The 17,606-nt window shown below is 43.1% G+C and overlaps 1 protein-coding gene across 4 annotated transcripts in view; it reads right to left on the minus strand.

Moving 5' to 3' along the window:
- The window catches only part of arid3c (AT rich interactive domain 3C (BRIGHT-like)), a 90,242-nt gene that overhangs the window by 3,797 nt on the left and 68,839 nt on the right, over positions 1 to 17,606 (minus strand). For 2 of the 4 annotated variants that reach the window (XM_010876947.3, XM_010876945.3), the window contains 3 exons: positions 9,598 to 9,781; positions 7,621 to 7,865; positions 4,792 to 5,088 (listed from right to left, as the gene is read on the minus strand). In XM_010876947.3, coding sequence (XP_010875249.1) covers positions 4,792 to 5,088; positions 7,621 to 7,865; positions 9,598 to 9,781 — 726 coding nt within the window. The remainder of the gene's footprint in view (positions 1 to 4,791; positions 5,089 to 7,620; positions 7,866 to 9,597; positions 9,782 to 17,606) is intronic. The other 2 variants (XM_010876948.3, XM_010876946.3) reach the window with 1 other exon arrangement.

The following is a 17,606-nucleotide window of genomic DNA, read 5'->3' on the forward strand; positions in this document are numbered from 1 at the left end:
AGCGGAAGACGTGCAAAGAAATTCCATTATCGAAGCTTAAATGTCCCTGTTTTTGCTAATTGTCCCATTTTCACAACACTCACCCCACATTATTGTGATGCTCTATTTCTTAAAAAAAAAAAACAGGCCCATTATTACTGAACGTTTCAGGGGAGTTCTCCAACCAGGCCTACCATATTTAATCATAGTGTTTTGATGTAATCTGTAAATGAGTGTGTTTATTTGTAGGGCTGCTGCCCAGCCAGCCAGACAGTTTGTGTCAGCCAGTGGAGGAATTAACCCGGGAACAATCCTGAATCATTCTACCATCAAGCCTCAGAGCGAAACCTACTATTATGACTAATGCCTGAGAGGCAGTCATGTGGAGAGAGATGAAATCACACACGTGAAGATAGGCCTCTCAATCTTTAGACCCTATTATTAAAGCATCTAGGACTTATGACTTGTTCTATGCACCGCCCCACTCAGAAACATCAACAGCTCTGATATTCTGACCAATCACATCTAGCCGATTGGCCGAGAGCTGGTTCTGGTCCGTATATCTTCATAACATCTGTGAAGTCCTCAGAGATCTCATTCCTGATGCTATAATGACTTGCCTCTTTGCATTAGCGGATCATGCATTTTATAAAGAGAACTCACCAACCATTTCTACAATTCATTTACATATTGGTCATTTAGCTTATCGTGTGACTTACAGGAGCAATCTGGGTTAAGTGCGTTGCTAAAGGTCACATTGACAAGATGTATTGCACCAGTTGTTTTGATGCAGGCAATTGGCAAGTTTGCAAGCTACATTTAATCACTAGCAGACCTGATTTTCTTTTTATAAAATGCTTTAAAAAAAGTTTTCTTATGGAGGTTATTCTTTTGATAATTGGATTAAGTCCCAATTAACACAGATGATTTCTTTCGAAATTCTAAAGATTGTTTGGGATTATTGTGTCATAGACAATCTATCAAGCCTCCAAACTCCTGAGGAATGGTATGTTCCCCATCGATATGTGGTTTTCCATGTTTAGCAGTAGACTATGTAGCTCAGCTCGGTTGCTAGATTTTTCTTTTGGCCGGTAGATTTCTGAACACGGTGCTTTACCTTTTTATATCTGGGCACAGCCTTTATGATTTCATCAGTCTACCTCATCCGTGAAGTTTTTCTCATGTCCTGTCTGAATGACGCTGTACACTGACAAGGTCTGACAAGGGTTTCACAACAGACAAGCCAGACGGGCCAGCCCCAGGGTAAAATAAATATGTACGTCTTATCTTGTCAAAGTGGCAATACATTTCCACTCTATCTATCTGACATGGTATTTCTATCTCTCATTATCTACAGTATCTATTTAACATGCTATGTCAATCTCACATTATCTACAGTATGTATCTAATATGCTATGTCTATCTCACATCTATTTATCTAACATGCTATGTCAATCTCACATTATCTATCTGACATGCTATGTCAATCTCACATTCTATGACTTTCTGACATTATATGTTCAGTGCTGATGCCATTTTTGCTCTGAACTTAGCAAAGTCATGAAAGAAGGCTTGCCAGCTGCTAGCAATGAGAACGCTCGTCAGGACAGTTTACTGTGGAATTTTGCAAGATATAGACAAGTTGAGTGGAACCAAAGGCTGAATCATCTTAACACCATGAAATCTCAGTCAAGAAGGACCAACGGCTGAAACATCTTAACACCATGACATCTCAGTCAAGAAGGACCAACAGCTGAAACATCTTAACACCATGACATCTGTCAAGAAGGACTAACGGCTGAAACATCTTAACACCATGACATCTGTCAAGAAGGACTAACGGCTGAAACATCTTAACACCATGACATCTGTCAAGAAGGACCAACGGCTGAAACATCTTAACACCATGACATCTCAGTCAAGAAGGACCAACAGCTGAAACATCTTAACACCATGACATCTGTCAAGAAGGACTAACGGCTGAAACATCTTAACACCATGACATCTGTCAAGAAGGACCAACGGCTGAAACATCTTAACACCATGACATCTCAGTCAAGAAGGAAATGTAATGGTAGCTAAAACTTGCAGTGAAAATCAATACAATCTCAATCATTTAACTCAATCATTACAACTGGTGTAAATGACTGCAAAATGAGCCTGGCTTGGATATTATTCTGGGCAGAGATGAATATTCCTAGTCTTTTCAGTGTTCGGGAGTCATCTCATTTGAGTCCCGAAAAACTCTTGTAAAGGCCAAAGAGTAGGCAAGAATTATGTACGAGTGAAATACACGTTCAAATAAATTACATCTATTTTCCCTGACTGTAGCTGTCGCAGAAAAATGTGCTGTAAAAGGTGTTGTTGTGTAATCACATATATAATATTATTATTATTAAATTTTTTTAATAACATGTAACAATGTTAATATGGATTTTGCAATGTCTTGGGCAATAACAATACCCGTTTAAAGTAGTGAATTCTGTTGGCTAATTATCATGCGTATCAATGTGATCAAGCAAACTAATCAGAATAATCTTTCTAGAACTTTCTGATGTTATACTTCGAGTAAGGCGTTTGTGAAGAAAATAAGTAAAAAGATTGTTCCTAAACTATTCCTAAATCTCTGGTCAGAAGGCGCACACTTTTTTCATGGTGTTTGCTGTTAGAAGTAAGACGTTGAGGAACACAACAAACACTTGTGAAACATCAGTCGGAGCGTAGTTCATCTGTTCATCTGTCCAAAACCTTTGGGAGCTGATACACTGACATTACTCTAAAAATGCACTGAGGCACAAAGATGTGTTCTCCTCAGTATTCAGTGTTTCTGCACTGCAACATTTAGTGAACCATTTTGTAACTTATCTAACTGTTGTTTATGCTAAAAAAGTTAAGAAAACATGCAGAAAAAAGAAAGCCTCACATCGCCAAAGAGATTTGGTTCTCGGCATTGAGTAAAAAGAGATGTTCAAAAATAGCTGTTTTTTTCCTGAATGACCCTTCACCAGTTTTGTAGATGTAGTAAATATTCAACCCCAAACCACTTGGATATGGTCTTATTCTGGGGGTGTGGTTAATATTCAACCCCAAACCACTTGTATAGGGTCTTATTCTGGGGGTGTGGTTAATATTCAACCCCAAACCACTTGGATATGGTCTTATTCTGGGGGTGTGGTTAATATTCAACCCCAAACCACTTGGATATGGTCTTATTCTGGGGCTGTGGTTAATATTCAACCCCAAACCACTTGGATGTGGTCTTATTCTGGGGCTGTGGTTAATATTCAACCCCAAACCACTTGGACATGGTCTTATTCTGGGGGTGTGGTTAATATTCAACCCCAAACCACTTGGATATGGTCTTATTCTGGGGCTGTGGTTAATATTCAACCCCAAACCACTTGGACATGGTCTTATTCTGGGGCTGTGGTAAATATTCAACCCCAAACCACTTGGATATGGTCTTATTCTGGAGCTGTGGTTAATATTCAACCCCAAACCACTTGGACATGGTCTTATTCTGGGGGTGTGGTTAATATTCAACCCCAAACCACTTGGATATGGTCTTATTCTGGGGGTGTGGTTAATATTCAACCCCAAACCACTTGGACATGGTCTTATTCTGGGGGTGTGGTTAATATTCAACCCCAAACCACTTGGATATGGTCTTATTCTGGGGGTGTGGTTAATATTCAACCCCAAACCACTTGGACATGGTCTTATTCTGGGGCTGTGGTTAATATTCAACCCCAAACCACTTGGATATGGTCTTATTCTGGGGCTGTGGTTAATATTCAACCCCAAACCACTTGGACATGGTCTTATTCTGGGGCTGTGGTTAATATTCAACCCCAAACCACTTGGACATGGTCTTATTCTGGGTGTGTGGTTAATATTCAACCCCAAACCACTTGGATATGGTCTTATTCTGGGGCTGTGGTTAATATTCAACCCCAAACCACTTGGATATGGTCATATTCTGGGGCTGTGGTTAATATTCAACCCCAAACCACTTGTATAGGGTCTAATTCTGGGGGTGTGGTAAATATTTAACTCCAGCTACTTGAAAGCACCACTACAGACTGAGTTAGGTTAGATATTAAGCATGTGGATTTAGGTGTTGTTATAGAATACAAATAACCGATGATCTGTAAATAACAGTCGGCATTCTCCAAGTGCTCGTCTGTGGGTTTTCAAATGATTCATTCTTGTATCACAGTTATTAAAGCACAGATATCACAAAACTATAATTAAAAACAGAACAACACATTATTATCCGCATTAGCAACTATGGATGTTCAGGAAATAATATTTGATATCATATAAAATAAGAATAGTGCCTTTTAGACCCATCCAGTACTCATCCACTATCTGCATTAGTGACTCTATGATGAGTGGTACCAGGGAAAAGCCCATTGCTGTGGTATTTTGGTCATTCGCTGCAACCCCTAGTGCTCAGTTGTTTAAAAAATGTAACATAATAATACACAGAAGAAAATGTAATATAATAATGTAGTAACGTTATATGTAATAACATGATTACAGGTTCAATTAAAGACGGTTACAGGGCTTCTCATTGTGTCGCATGGTGTACATATGGGCTGCTCAACCCTGTTCACGGAGATCTACAGTTCTGCAGGTTTATTCTCCAAACCTAGTTGTGAAAAACCTGATTTAGCTTTTCATCACGCTAATAATTAGAACCAGGTGGGCTCAATTAGGCTTGGGGAGAGCCCCTGTGGGATGGCAGCTGTCCAGGAACAGAACTGCACAATACAACATGCTAATAACAGTGAAGAAATTTAGGCATACCTCTCATCGCCTCACCTCGGTTGTTGAGCTTTATGTTCATGGGCAGCTGCGTTGCCATGGCGAAGAGGTTCTGCTGAAGCGCGTGTTGCATGAGCCTGTGCTGCTCCTCGGCCATCATCATCATCTTCTTCTCCGGCGGCTCGCCGCTCTCCAGCTTCTCCCTCAGCTGCTCCAGGGCCGCGGCCTGAGCCGACTGGGCCGCCACAGCCTGGGCGGCGGTTTCCCCGTGGTGCCCCCCCAGGGACATGGTCACGCCACCGGTGCGTCCCGACAAGCAGCCCCCCATCAGGCCGTCCTCTGGAACAAAACACTCCATTAATCTACGGCCCGTTTTTTACTGTCTTTCGGATCTCGGGAGATATGTGTGTGGGTTTCTCGGGGCTTGACGCAATGCCATGATGGGTGAAATCACGCGGGCAGAAACGTTTCCCTGAACACCACTCTTCTCCCGTGTTTTCTTATGGATGCCCTAACATTGGTTGTGGTATTGCGGAACACACACGTTAGACACACAACAGCATGTCTGTGAAATTACCCCAGTGAATCCCAAACCAGCAGGGGAAATAATCGGGGTGACAGTCTGTGAACCCTAAACCAGCAGCGTCCCAGTGGACATAATCGGGGTGAAAGTCTGTGAACCCCAAACCAGCCTCTCTGCCCTGCTCACTTAGTCATGTCGCATCAACTTTAGGACACAGCTGTGACTGGAATGATGCAGTGTCCACTTTTTAATGATAAAACAAGCTTGACATTTAAACAGACAAATCCCTTCTGGTCTTTAAGATGGAACTGACCTGAGAAACAATTAAACACTTAATTTATCAGCTATTTCATCGGTCAAAATGTGTCAAGTCTCGAAATCATGCTTAAACATGCATGTGTCACATAATTAGGCAACCCTGAGCCATTCTGTTTAAAATATTCATGTGGGTGAAAAAAAGTAATAATGTGGTACATTATGGGATTCCACTAATCAAGGCTGCATTTTTGCACACGCATTGGAAGGATCTAATTAGCCCGCTACACCCTGGAACATTTTCTTTCCCTGGACTTTAGGACACGGTCTTGTTATCCACATCTCTCTCTCTCTTTTCCTCTTCCTATCATCTCTCTATTTTCCAACTTATCTCTGTTATGTTGCAGTCTACTCTCATTTTCTATCTCTATTCATGTTGTTTTCTAACCCCTCAGTGTTCCTTCTTCCTCTATGATCCACAGGTCATCATCCTAAATTGCTCTTTGTTTCTGCATTCCATTCCTCAAGGAAGCTGACAGCAGGGCATTGTGGGTATGAGGAAGTCCTGCAAGATGTTTCCTCTTCCCGAAGATGATCGGACTGCCCACAGGTTCTATGTGACTGAATGGAGGGCAGTGTGTGTGTGTGTGTGTGTGTGTATGTGTGTGTGGATATGTATGTGTTTCTGTGTGTGTTTGTGCAGGAGAGTGGGTGAGCACCCTGACTGTGAAGTCATTAAACCCATGAGTACAAATCAAACTTCTGCATCCGTAGGTTGGTGTTATGACACAGTACAGATATAGTATATTACATCCCCTTTATGTTGGTGAGGAAAACCTATCGCATATATCTACTACATATAACTACTATATATATATACACATATACATATAACATATACATATAACTCTTATATATATATATATATATATATATATATATATATATATATATATATATATATATATATATATATATAAGAGTTATATATATGCTGTACATTACATACATCTATTATCTATTCATGGAAGTGGAACTGCTGAGTGCTGTGTGTCACCGCAATTCTCTGAAATAGAATAAGAAATGTTGTGGTTTTGAGGGTGTGTGTGTGTGTGTACATCTTTCATGTTCTTCCTTTTGATGATGCTCTCATCTAGAGCAATTTAGCGTCTACGGTACTTTACAACACATGTTAGTCACAGTGGGAGGGGGATAATTAGCCCACTGGAGGACGGAGATGATTAGGTGGCCATGACGGTTTGGCGGACAGATTGACAATGAAGCCAGGATGCCCAGGGTCAACACCACTAATGTGTCCTGGGATCTTCAGTGACCACAAAGACACGCGTTTATTGTCCCATCTGACAACATCTTCAACAGGGCCCTTGGTCACTGGGATTTAATATTAAGACCAGAGAGAAGAGTCAGACCACTTCCAGCAGTAGCTGGTCTCCCATCCAGGGGCCAAGCCCGACCAAGCTCCCTTAGCTTCAGAGGCCAATCAACAGGGGGATGCGGGGTACTCTACATCCGGAAGAAATCCCCCACAGAACAGCAAAAAGCTTCATTTATATTTAGAGCAAAGTGAATCTGGAGTCAACCACAACTTCATCTGATTTTGTTGACAGATCTTTACCGCAGAGTTCCTACCTACACCTCTCCACTCTGACACCTCCACCTATATACTACAGTTCCTACCTCCACCTCTCCACTCTGACACCTCCACCTATATACTACAGTTCCTACCTCCACCTCTCCTCCCCAGACACCTCCACCTATATACTACAGTTCCTACCTCCACCTCTCCACTCTGACACCTCCACCTATATACTACAGTTCCTACCTCCACCTCTCCACTCTGACACCTCCACCTATATACTACAGTTCCTACCTCCACCTCTCCACTCTGACACCTCCACCTATATACTACAGTTCCTACCTCCACCTCTCCACTCTGACCCCTCCACCTATATTCTACAGTTCCTACCTCCACCTCTCCACTCTGACCCCTCCACCTATATTCTACAGTTCCTACCTCCACCTCCCCAGCCACCTTCTGCTCCTGTCACATGTCAGTGGGCTCTGCGTCTCACCTTTCTTGATGCTGGGTCCCTGGGTCAGGTGTGTTCCATTATGTGAGGTCATGGCCAGATGAGACATGCTCATCTTAGGGGAGGAGAGGATCGAAGGGGTCCCCACGGGGGAGTAATTAAAGATGGCCGACCCGTAACTCTGGCGACGACCCTCGCGGCGGTTGCTGTCGATTGCCGCCTGGAGCTCTCCGGGGGAACTCAGACCCCTCTTTTCACATTCGTATGGGTAAAGGTACTTCATGTACCTGTAGGAACAGGGGACAGTAAATTCACTTCTCAGTCTTTTAGCTGACGTTCTTATCCGGAGGCACTAACATACATTATTAATCGCACAGATGCTGTATCTATAGCCCTTTACAATCAGTTTTCATTACAGTGAGGAGGAGCTCATTTCAACAGTGAAACCGCTGAAATGATAAGCCTCTACAAGACTTTCGTGACGTCATCCTGTCCAGTCTGTTTGTCCTCCCAGACACATGGGCCATGTTAACTGCAACTCACTACATATTCTCCAGGTTCACCACTATACAATGCAATAAACACGGGTGAAGTAAAATAAATAAAGCAGTAAAATCAAGCCCCAAATGTAGGAAATAAAATAATACATTTTGCAAAAGTATAATAAAAGCTTCACATTATAGATGATAGCTTTAGGTTCCATTGCTATCTTCAGGCTGCCGATAGCATGCTGGGTAAATTAAAACATTAATATATGACAATAGTTAACTTTTAGGATTTGAATCAAATAATGATTTATAAATCAATTAAGTTTAGGTAAATAAAGTAAAGAAAACAGACGGATGAATATTTCTTCATTCTGCATGACATTGTGTTTGTATCTCTGTTTGCAAGGCTGGGTCGCCTAAACATGCCGTCAGTACTGGACGACATCTGTCTGTCACATCCGCCGCCAGCCGATAACTCTGTCACATCCGTCTCCAGTTGAATACGGTTGGGAGAGAAATGTGGCTGGTGTGAGGACGCAGCGGACCTGAGTGACAGTGTGGGAACAGGCATAAAGGCCCCCCCACCCTGCTCCATCATTACCACGCCCCCTGGCTCTAACGGCAGACACTCGCTGAAAAAAATCAATGTTATTGTACCTATCAACAGTCTGCTAAAACATAATGACACAACTGTCCAGCAGTGATGATTCCATGGGGTGTTTCTAGAATTAACCACAGAATAGTGGCAATAGTGGTTCAGGTTTCTCTACTCCTGGCCTCACAAACCCAACGTGAGCCCGGACAAAATCTGAATCAACTCAGCAAACGCCTCACGATTAATTGATTCAAGCTGAATTAGGTGTACATGTCCAGGACTATAATTAAAATGTGTATTTTTTGTGTAGATAAGAAACACAGGTTTGAATCCATCCATCCATCCATCTTCTTCCGCTTATCCGGGGTTTGAATCATATTATAAATATCCCAGTAACAAACCTACAGTAGAATACTGAATGAAGTGTAGTGGCACAGAAGAAAACGTATGGCTAGTTTTTACTTTAAGGCCAATGCGTAAGCCAACGCTATAAATCTTTGAACCAGCCTTTAATCTTTTCAATCGGCATTTAATCTTTTGAATAAAAATGTCATCTTTTTAGTCAGCTTTGAATTTATTGAATCAGCTTTGACACTTGCGCATACGTAATATAAAAATCCCTTGCCTTTTCCGGGAGAAATCAAGTTGGATTTTTTTTGGCTGGTAGCTATTTTACTGGGTAAAGTGCAATAATAATGGCGTTTGATGTGGATCCCAGCCTCAGCCTTATGCATGCTGGGAAGGGGAGTCCCAGCCTGGTGATCACATATTATTTTACAACTCCGAGTGGCTCCAGACAAGAGCATCCGCTGAACGATTGATACGTAAATCCAGATAAACCCTGCGCAGCCTTCAAGTGAACTGCACAACAGTTCAAGGGTCATCAGGGCCGGGTCATCCGTGTTACCGCCAGTTATCATCAACGGTGTTACTCACTGAGTTCGCAGGGTGAAAGCAGCGCTGGTGATGGAGGTGGGCAGGTTCAGGCCTTTCGTGATCTCACGCCATATTTTCTTATTGATGACCTCCACTAAGCCTCCTTTTTCCGTAACCAGCTTGTACAGCGTGTAGAGGTCCAACACCTGCTTAGCCATGATAGGAATACGATTCACTGGGGTCCCTGCAGAGAGGAGAACACAATATCCACAATCAATGCTATTAACTTCACCCCATCGACAGAGGGGGTTTCCACCAATGCCGGCTTATGAGGACAATTTATCAGGAGCTGGTCAAATAGCTGACAGCTGGGTTAACAAGACATATTACTTTCTGAAAAACTCCCCCTTGACTTTTTATACAGCGTTTTATTAAAGGGGCAATTTGTGTTTGCTAAATCAATTATTGATTTCCGAAGAATATTAATTATGAAAGCATCATGAGCTTAGTTCAACTGTCTTACTAAATTCATTGTACGATATTCTTCGTAAATGATCTGTTAATTTGAGATGAACTTCATTTTTCAAACCCATCCCTCAGCTACTTACTGAAGAGTGACTCTTTAATATACAACCATGATTCCAAAAAAGTTGGGACGCTGGGTAAAATGCTAATCATTTCAAACAGGGGATGCGGCGACCATGATTCCCGAAAAATATCTAAACATTTTATTCATCAGACCACAGAATAGTTTTCCACTTCGCCTCAGTCCATCTAAAATGGACTAAGCTTGGGCCCGGAGAAGGAGCCGGCGTTTCTGGATGTTGTTTATGTATGTTTTCTTCTTTGCATGGTAGAGTATAAACTTGCATTTGTGGATGCAGCGACGTACTGTGTTCACAGAGAATAGTTTTGAGAAGAGCCCATGCAGTGATGTCCACTACAGAATTGTGTCGTTTTTAATGTAGTGCTGCCTGAGGGCCCAACGATCACACCATCCAGAATTGGTTTTCACCCTTATCCCTCGCCTAAAGAGATTTCTCCAGATTCTCTGAATCTTTTAATGATATTATGTACCGATGAGATCCCCAAACTCTTTGCAATTTTATGTTGTGATACATTATTCCTGAATTGTGCCATGCGCAGTCATTCACAGAGTAGTAAACCCCTCTCCATTCTCATCTCTGACAGGCCCATCCTCTCTGGAATTGTCTTTTAATACCAATCATGTTTCTGACCTGTTGATCTAATTAGTTGTCTGATATTTTTTGAAACGTGTACCTTGCATCAAATTTAAAGTGAACATTTCTCAGTTTCAGCATTTGATATGTTGTCTTTGTACTATATTCTATTGAATAGAGGGTTTAAATAATTTGAATTCTGCTTTTCTTTACATTTTACGCAGTGTCCCAAAATTTTTAGAAACAGGGTTGTATTATCATCTTGAATTAAACTATGCTAATGAAATGTATGTATTGTACATTCTGAACATTATGTTTTAGTGGAACAAAGGGTTATTCTACACAAGACTTCTAAAAGATAGTTATAAAATTCACTAAAGCATGTGGAATAGAATATTACAAACTCAACTAAAGTGTGTTGAACAGACAGTGGCGGTCGCTACTATTAGGCAAGGTAGGCAGTCGTCTTTATTTTTTTGTATTTATTATTTGTCTTAAGATCTGATTGTGTTACTCAAAATGATACTCAGATTAAATCCTGCCATTTAATACATATTTGTACAGGGAATTAAATTATATTTGAGACAGAACCCCCCTCTCCTACTCAAATGGTCCCATATTGTTTCTCACGGTAGTTCCTACTTCCACCTCTCCAAAAAGTTTATAAAATATGAAACGCTGGTATGTGAGTGGGCAGAAAAAAAGAAGGAAAGAGGAAAATAGGGTGAATGTCCGGTAATAGCTTAGCGGCTACGGCTACTACTTGCGTCATAAACTTGAATAGCTTAGCGGCTACGGCTATTAGCCTACTGAATATGACACTTTGACAGTCACATAAGAAAGTGCTATCCCTGACCTGGACCAACACGAACGGCCACCAGACAGAGGATAAGAAGATATTGATTCAATTCTTTCACGTCGTTATTCAAACATCAGGCATTTTGATTAAAATGATGCCAATGTTGATTGTTATGATGATAATGATAAGCTACAGTGCTACTGATCACAAATCAGCCATGTTGACGTTCACCCTCCCCTGGTACCCCAAGAAAGATCTGACAGTGTAGTGACACAGAATATATCTGATCCAGGTGTTTGTTGCCCTCCCAGCTGACAGATGAGAAAAGGTGCGCCATAGTGAGAAAAGGAAGGTAAATGAATGCAGTTGATTAGGAAACTGTACACTTGAACAAAGTGGCTACGTGCTTTTCGCTTCAATGTAGTGGTAGATTATGAGTCAGTATGTACCCATCAGATAATTATTTTTACTGTAATTATTCTTAAACAAAGTTTTTTACTTTACTGAAAGGGGCAGCAGTGCAAGTGTCTATAGAAGTGGCAGTTCCATTCAACATTAAAGAAAGAAGGTATGTTCAAAATGTTGCCGATATGGCTTGGATGAGGACAACAGCGTAAAAAAAAATGTATGATGTTGGGGCCTCAACCAATCACTCAAACCGCCGCTGGGATCAGAAAGTTATAAACTTCACTAAAGTATTTGGAACAGAATGTTATAGACACAACAAAATTACACATATTTTCAATTTGAAAGCAATCGTAATGGCGAGCCCTTAAATCATGTCAATACGTGACCACATATTTAAACGGTTAAAACACCTGAAATAAATACAAAAACTCCCTGTAGCTATTCAGTGGCCATGAGGCGTTCAATTTGTTATTAAGTCTTTGCGCATTTCGGTATTTTTCATTTTTGTAAATATTTATTTTACTACCTTCTGAAACATGTATAGTGCTCGGACTGGTGAACCAAGATTTGAAAGGAGTTGACCCTATAAGGTTGGGTGGCTGTCTCTTGGGTCCGTTGATCAAACACCTGAGGACACATCTTTAGGTCTAACATGATTAACATTCAGTCAGCTCTATGTAGCAAGTGCTCACAACCCTGGAGACGACTAGCATAGCAACATCCCCAGGCTAGTTCTGGGCTGTGTAAAAAGACAAGACAAGGCTTTCAAGTTCCTCCCCTCCTCCCTACCCCCCCTTCTCCCCTCCGCCCTCCACCACACTCCCCTCCAAGACTCAGGTCTTAATTAGCAGGATAAAAGGAGACTGATAATAATTTGTACAGTGCAGTTTAATGCCCTGGTCATAAAGCGGGAAAGGTCGGCCCTTTGTGAGCCGCCTGACCCTGAGATAATTAACCTGTATTTTGCTGATAGAGTTCCATTGTGCCCATCGGATTTACCATAATAGCAATCAATACCAGCAGAAATATAGTGCAAACAGCAGCAGCCAGTGGAGTGAAAGCTGGGAGGAGAGGGAGGGGTGGTTGAATTATTGTCTGAGGGGGTAAAAACACATCAATTAAGGCCAGTAATTATGAGACGGCTTGGGTTCACTAGAAGAAGGTCTGAGAGAAGACAACATTAAAAGTGGAGATTTATTCTGTTTCTCTGCCAGGAAAATGCTGGCATTTTATCTAAAGTAGCACCAAAAGCCTATCTATAGCGGCTTCCAATTTCACACTAAACTGTCTATATATCATGCATGTATTGTGACTGGCTGGCGGACTGACTAACTGACTCAGGGGTGGCTGGCTGGCTGGCTGACTGGCAGACTTTCCGGTGATGGGAATTAGTGACAGAAGAGTGGGATTCAAGATAAAATCTAGTACAGTGTACCTCAAGTTATCTCATAGTTAAGACTGAGTTACTTGACTGAGAGCATGGGGGGATATGGTCTGTTTAAGTCTCATGAAGTACAGAATATCTGAGCCTTTCTCTTTCATTCTAATGTGCCTTTCAGAACAGTGTGGAGGAGGACAGTATAGAGGAGGACAGTGTGGAGGAGGACAGTGTAGAGGAAGACAGTATAGAGGAGGAGACTGTGGAGGAAGACAGTGTAGAGGAGGACAGTGTAGAGGAGGAGACTGTGGAGGAAGACAGTGTAGAGGAGGACAGTGTAGAGGACAGTGAAGAGGAGGACAGCGTGGAGGAGGACAGTATAGAGGAGGACAGTGTAGAGGAGGACATTATAGAGGAGGAGACTGTGGAGGAAGACAGTGAAGAGGAGGACAGTGTAGAGGAGGACAGTGTAGAGGACAGTGAAGAGGAGGACAGTGTGGAGGAGGACAGTGTAGATGAGGACAGTGTGGAGAAGGACAGTATAGAGGAGGAGACTGTGGAGGAAGACAGTGTAGAGGACAGTGCAGAGGAGGACAATGTGGAGGAGGACAGTGTGGAGGAGGACAGTGCAGAGGAGGACAGTGTAGAGGAGGACAGTGCAGAGGAGGACAGTGTAGAGGAGGACAGTGCAGAGGAGGATAGTGCAGAGGAGGACAGTGTAGAGGGGGACAGTTAGAGGAGGACAGTGTGGAGGAGGACAGTGCAGAGGAGGACAGTGTAGAGGGGGACAGTTAGAGGAGGACAGTGCAGAGGAGGACAGTGTAGAGGAGGACAGTGCAGAGGAGGATAGTGCAGAGGAGGACAGTGTAGAGGGGGACAGTTAGAGGAGGACAGTGTGGAGGAGGACAGTTAGAGGAGGACAGTGTGGAGGAGGACAGTGCAGAGGAGGACAGTGTAGAGGAGGACAGTGCAGAGGAGGACAGTGTAGAGGGGGACAGTGTAGAGGAGGACAGTGCAGAGGAGGACAGTGTAGAGGGGGACAGTGTAGAGGAGGACAGTGTAGAGGGGGACAGTTAGAGGAGGACAGTGTGGAGGAGGACAGTGTGGAACAAGAACATTTTCAAGTGCAGAACAGAGAGGATGAAGGAAATAGGTGAGCAGAGAGTAGTAGGTAAGGAGCGAGAGTCTGAGGAGAGGGGAGAAGTGAGATGTGAGGAGTAAGAGGCTCAGCTGTTGTGGAATTTGACTTGTGACCAGAAGCAGAATACAATTTTTGTAGGAGTATTCCACACACATGGACAGGTTGGTAACCTGGGAAACATCGGCCATCACAGAGGTAGAGTCCACTCTGCATTAATCCAGCAAGCTCCTTTGGAGCTCAGCCCAATTACCTTATTTTTTTGGCAATTACTTTTCGACCAGGCTATAGGAAACCTACTGTATAGTAACCGTGACAACCGTTGAACATAAAAGACCCTCATGCATACGCCCTCCACTCCTATTCTCAGCGGTGATAATGCACAGCCAGGCCATGATCCATAAAACAATTATTTCTCTGGATCCCACAATGGCCAACACAACGAGCGACGGGGCTATAAATACAAACGACCCTAGTCCAGAAAGTCTTTGTCTGGCCGGAGCTGACCCGTCCAAGACAGGCCTCTTAAAAACAGATTTATGTGCTTTCAATACACGGCATGATGTATTCTTCTGGACGATTCCCTGAAAGAGATATGGAGGATAAAAGCAGAGAGGAGGGTCTTTTGTCAGCAGGGACGATCTGATCAGCTCATTGATCACATTGACAATGAGGAATGGCAAATGCCGGAAAAACACCTCATATAACGGTTTAACAGTGGAACGCCAGTCCTCTGGTTAATCGCTCACTTGCTAAAAGATTGGAGTGTGTAATTGGAGCTTGCAGAGGGAATCGGGGCCTACTAGAGAAGAGTAATCATCATCTTTGCGCTCGACTTCGCTACCGATGCGTGGACTTTCGCACCTCGCAGCAGGCTGATAATGAGGCTGGCGGGAGACATTTCTCCCGTTCATTGACCTGCTCTTTTAACCCGTGAAATTAAGGACGAATGCAATGCAGCTAGCAGGAAAACAACGGTTTATCTACACAAGGACATCCCATCTAATTGGAGTGGCGCTTCAGTGGTTTTCTACATTTTAGTCATTTAACGATTTATATTCTGAATCCACTGTCTTTGAGCTTAGGAGGCCATATAGAACTACGGTATAATAGAATAGCGCTCTGTTATTCTTAAGAGTAGAATACGATGAAAGAGTCGTTTATTTTCCATAAGAGGTTGGAGACTACATTTGTCTTTCTCCCCCTGTCCGTCTCTCAGTTCCCCTGCTCAAGCCATGGAGATGTGTCTTTGTCTCCGGAGATCGATCAGCCTGAAATAAATGGAGCGGGAAAAAGATGAAAAGCCAAAAGCCCTACAGATAAAACCATACAGAAAGTCTGTATGCCGACACGCCTGTATGGCTCAGCTTACACGTCATCGGCTACCTTGAGAAATTACCAAAGTGCACCTACTATTGTATGCCAGAACGCACATCTGACATGGAGGAACCAAAACCCCAACAGCAACATCCCAGTTCCAAACATTTGACTGCTTTCAAAACTAAGTCTTGATTTTAAAAGAAGACTCAGAGGAAGGAGTGGAACTTGAAAAAGGAAAAGAAAAAGAACAGAAGTCAAAGCACCACCTAGTTTCCTACAGGATATTTAGTGTTGTAGCGATCGAAGCTCAGGACCATTCTTTAACGCTATGCTCAGGAGGTCTTTTCTTCTCAGTTAGTATTTCAGATAATTACACTGGCTGGGACAAAAGTTAAAAGACTTATTCAACAGAAAGTGCTGATGGTGGTTTCTGGAGTGGTAATCAATTAATATCCACAAACAGCGCCGGGAGAAGAGCGACTGTCCATCACACAGGATATTTATCAGTACACAAAAGACACTTTAACATGAGCATTGTTCTATCGGCTTCTGACCAGATCTCTCTAACAGCCTCCATCACTCCTCGGACAAGCTACAGGTCCGGGACAAAGATATTTCCTTCTTTATTTAGGAAAAGCTTCCAGTGGACGTGTTCCCAGAGTGTGTAAAACTACAACCAGAAACCAACTAAGATGTCACTATTTCACCTCAGGCTTATTATCGTAGCAAATCAATTTCAGTTGTAGTCAGTACTTACAATAGAACAACGCCTGAAGTTCTCCCATAGACTTTAGCTGGCCAGACAGAACACCTGGACCAACTGTCATCAGTGTGCTGCTTACAGGACATCTTCCCCCACTCTTCCTGTCCAATAGCAGGCTACGAGCAGCCTTTAAATGGATCCCTCCATTGGCAACATTTCAAGATAAATGTGGCACGAACATTGGGCATCTTCTCATTGTAACCTGTCAGCCTGACCTCCTGGGGTCCCTGAGTGAGCGGCAACACATTGAATACATACATACTGCCGTGCTTGCTGCTCAAATCCTGTGCAGGCAGTGCAAGCAGAATAGGGAAGGGTGGTTGACTTCGATATGTTGGCCTTACGTGTCGTGTATGAACACAGGACTGGATATGGTGAGAAAAAGTGATCTTCTGATCACTGGCACCAGTCTGCTGTTACTGAACAACGCCAAAAAAAACAACCTACACACCCCACATGAACACACACACACACACACACACACACACACACACACACCAACACACACACACACACACACACACCCACACACACACACACACACACACACACACACACACACACACACATTAACACCCACATAGCCAAGACTGTCTGAGTGGTGAACAGTGACACGATTGTCGTGCTGCTTCAATAGGAAAAAAGAGTTCCTGCATATTCTCGTTTCTGCCCAACCGGCCTGTGCTGTTTCCCTGGCAGCTCGTGATTAACGACGGTCGGGCCAGGGGACACCACGGGGGTCACGACCCCAGGCCTCAGGGCCTCGCCCGCAGGGATGGAGGAGTTGGGCCCCAAATCCCCTTTCAGGCTAGAGCGCAGCGGGGTGCACTGGTGGAGCCCAGAATGGGTGGAGGTAAAGACGAAACGGGGGGGGGGGGGTTAATCTGACTGTTCATAGGTAGTCTGGTAATACAATATGGGGTTGCTGGGACAGGAGGGAGACAGGAAATGTTCCCAGAGAAGGAGAGGATGCTAGCAGAAAAGATGCTCATTGGACGAAATGTCAAGATGACAGTTTAATTCCTGACTTGGGAGTTCAAAAGCAGCTCCGGGAACTCTATGGCGTCACAGTAACAAGGCAC

Source organism: Esox lucius, chromosome 13, assembly GCF_011004845.1.
Source record: "Esox lucius isolate fEsoLuc1 chromosome 13, fEsoLuc1.pri, whole genome shotgun sequence".
Lineage (NCBI taxonomy): Eukaryota > Metazoa > Chordata > Actinopteri > Esociformes > Esocidae > Esox > Esox lucius.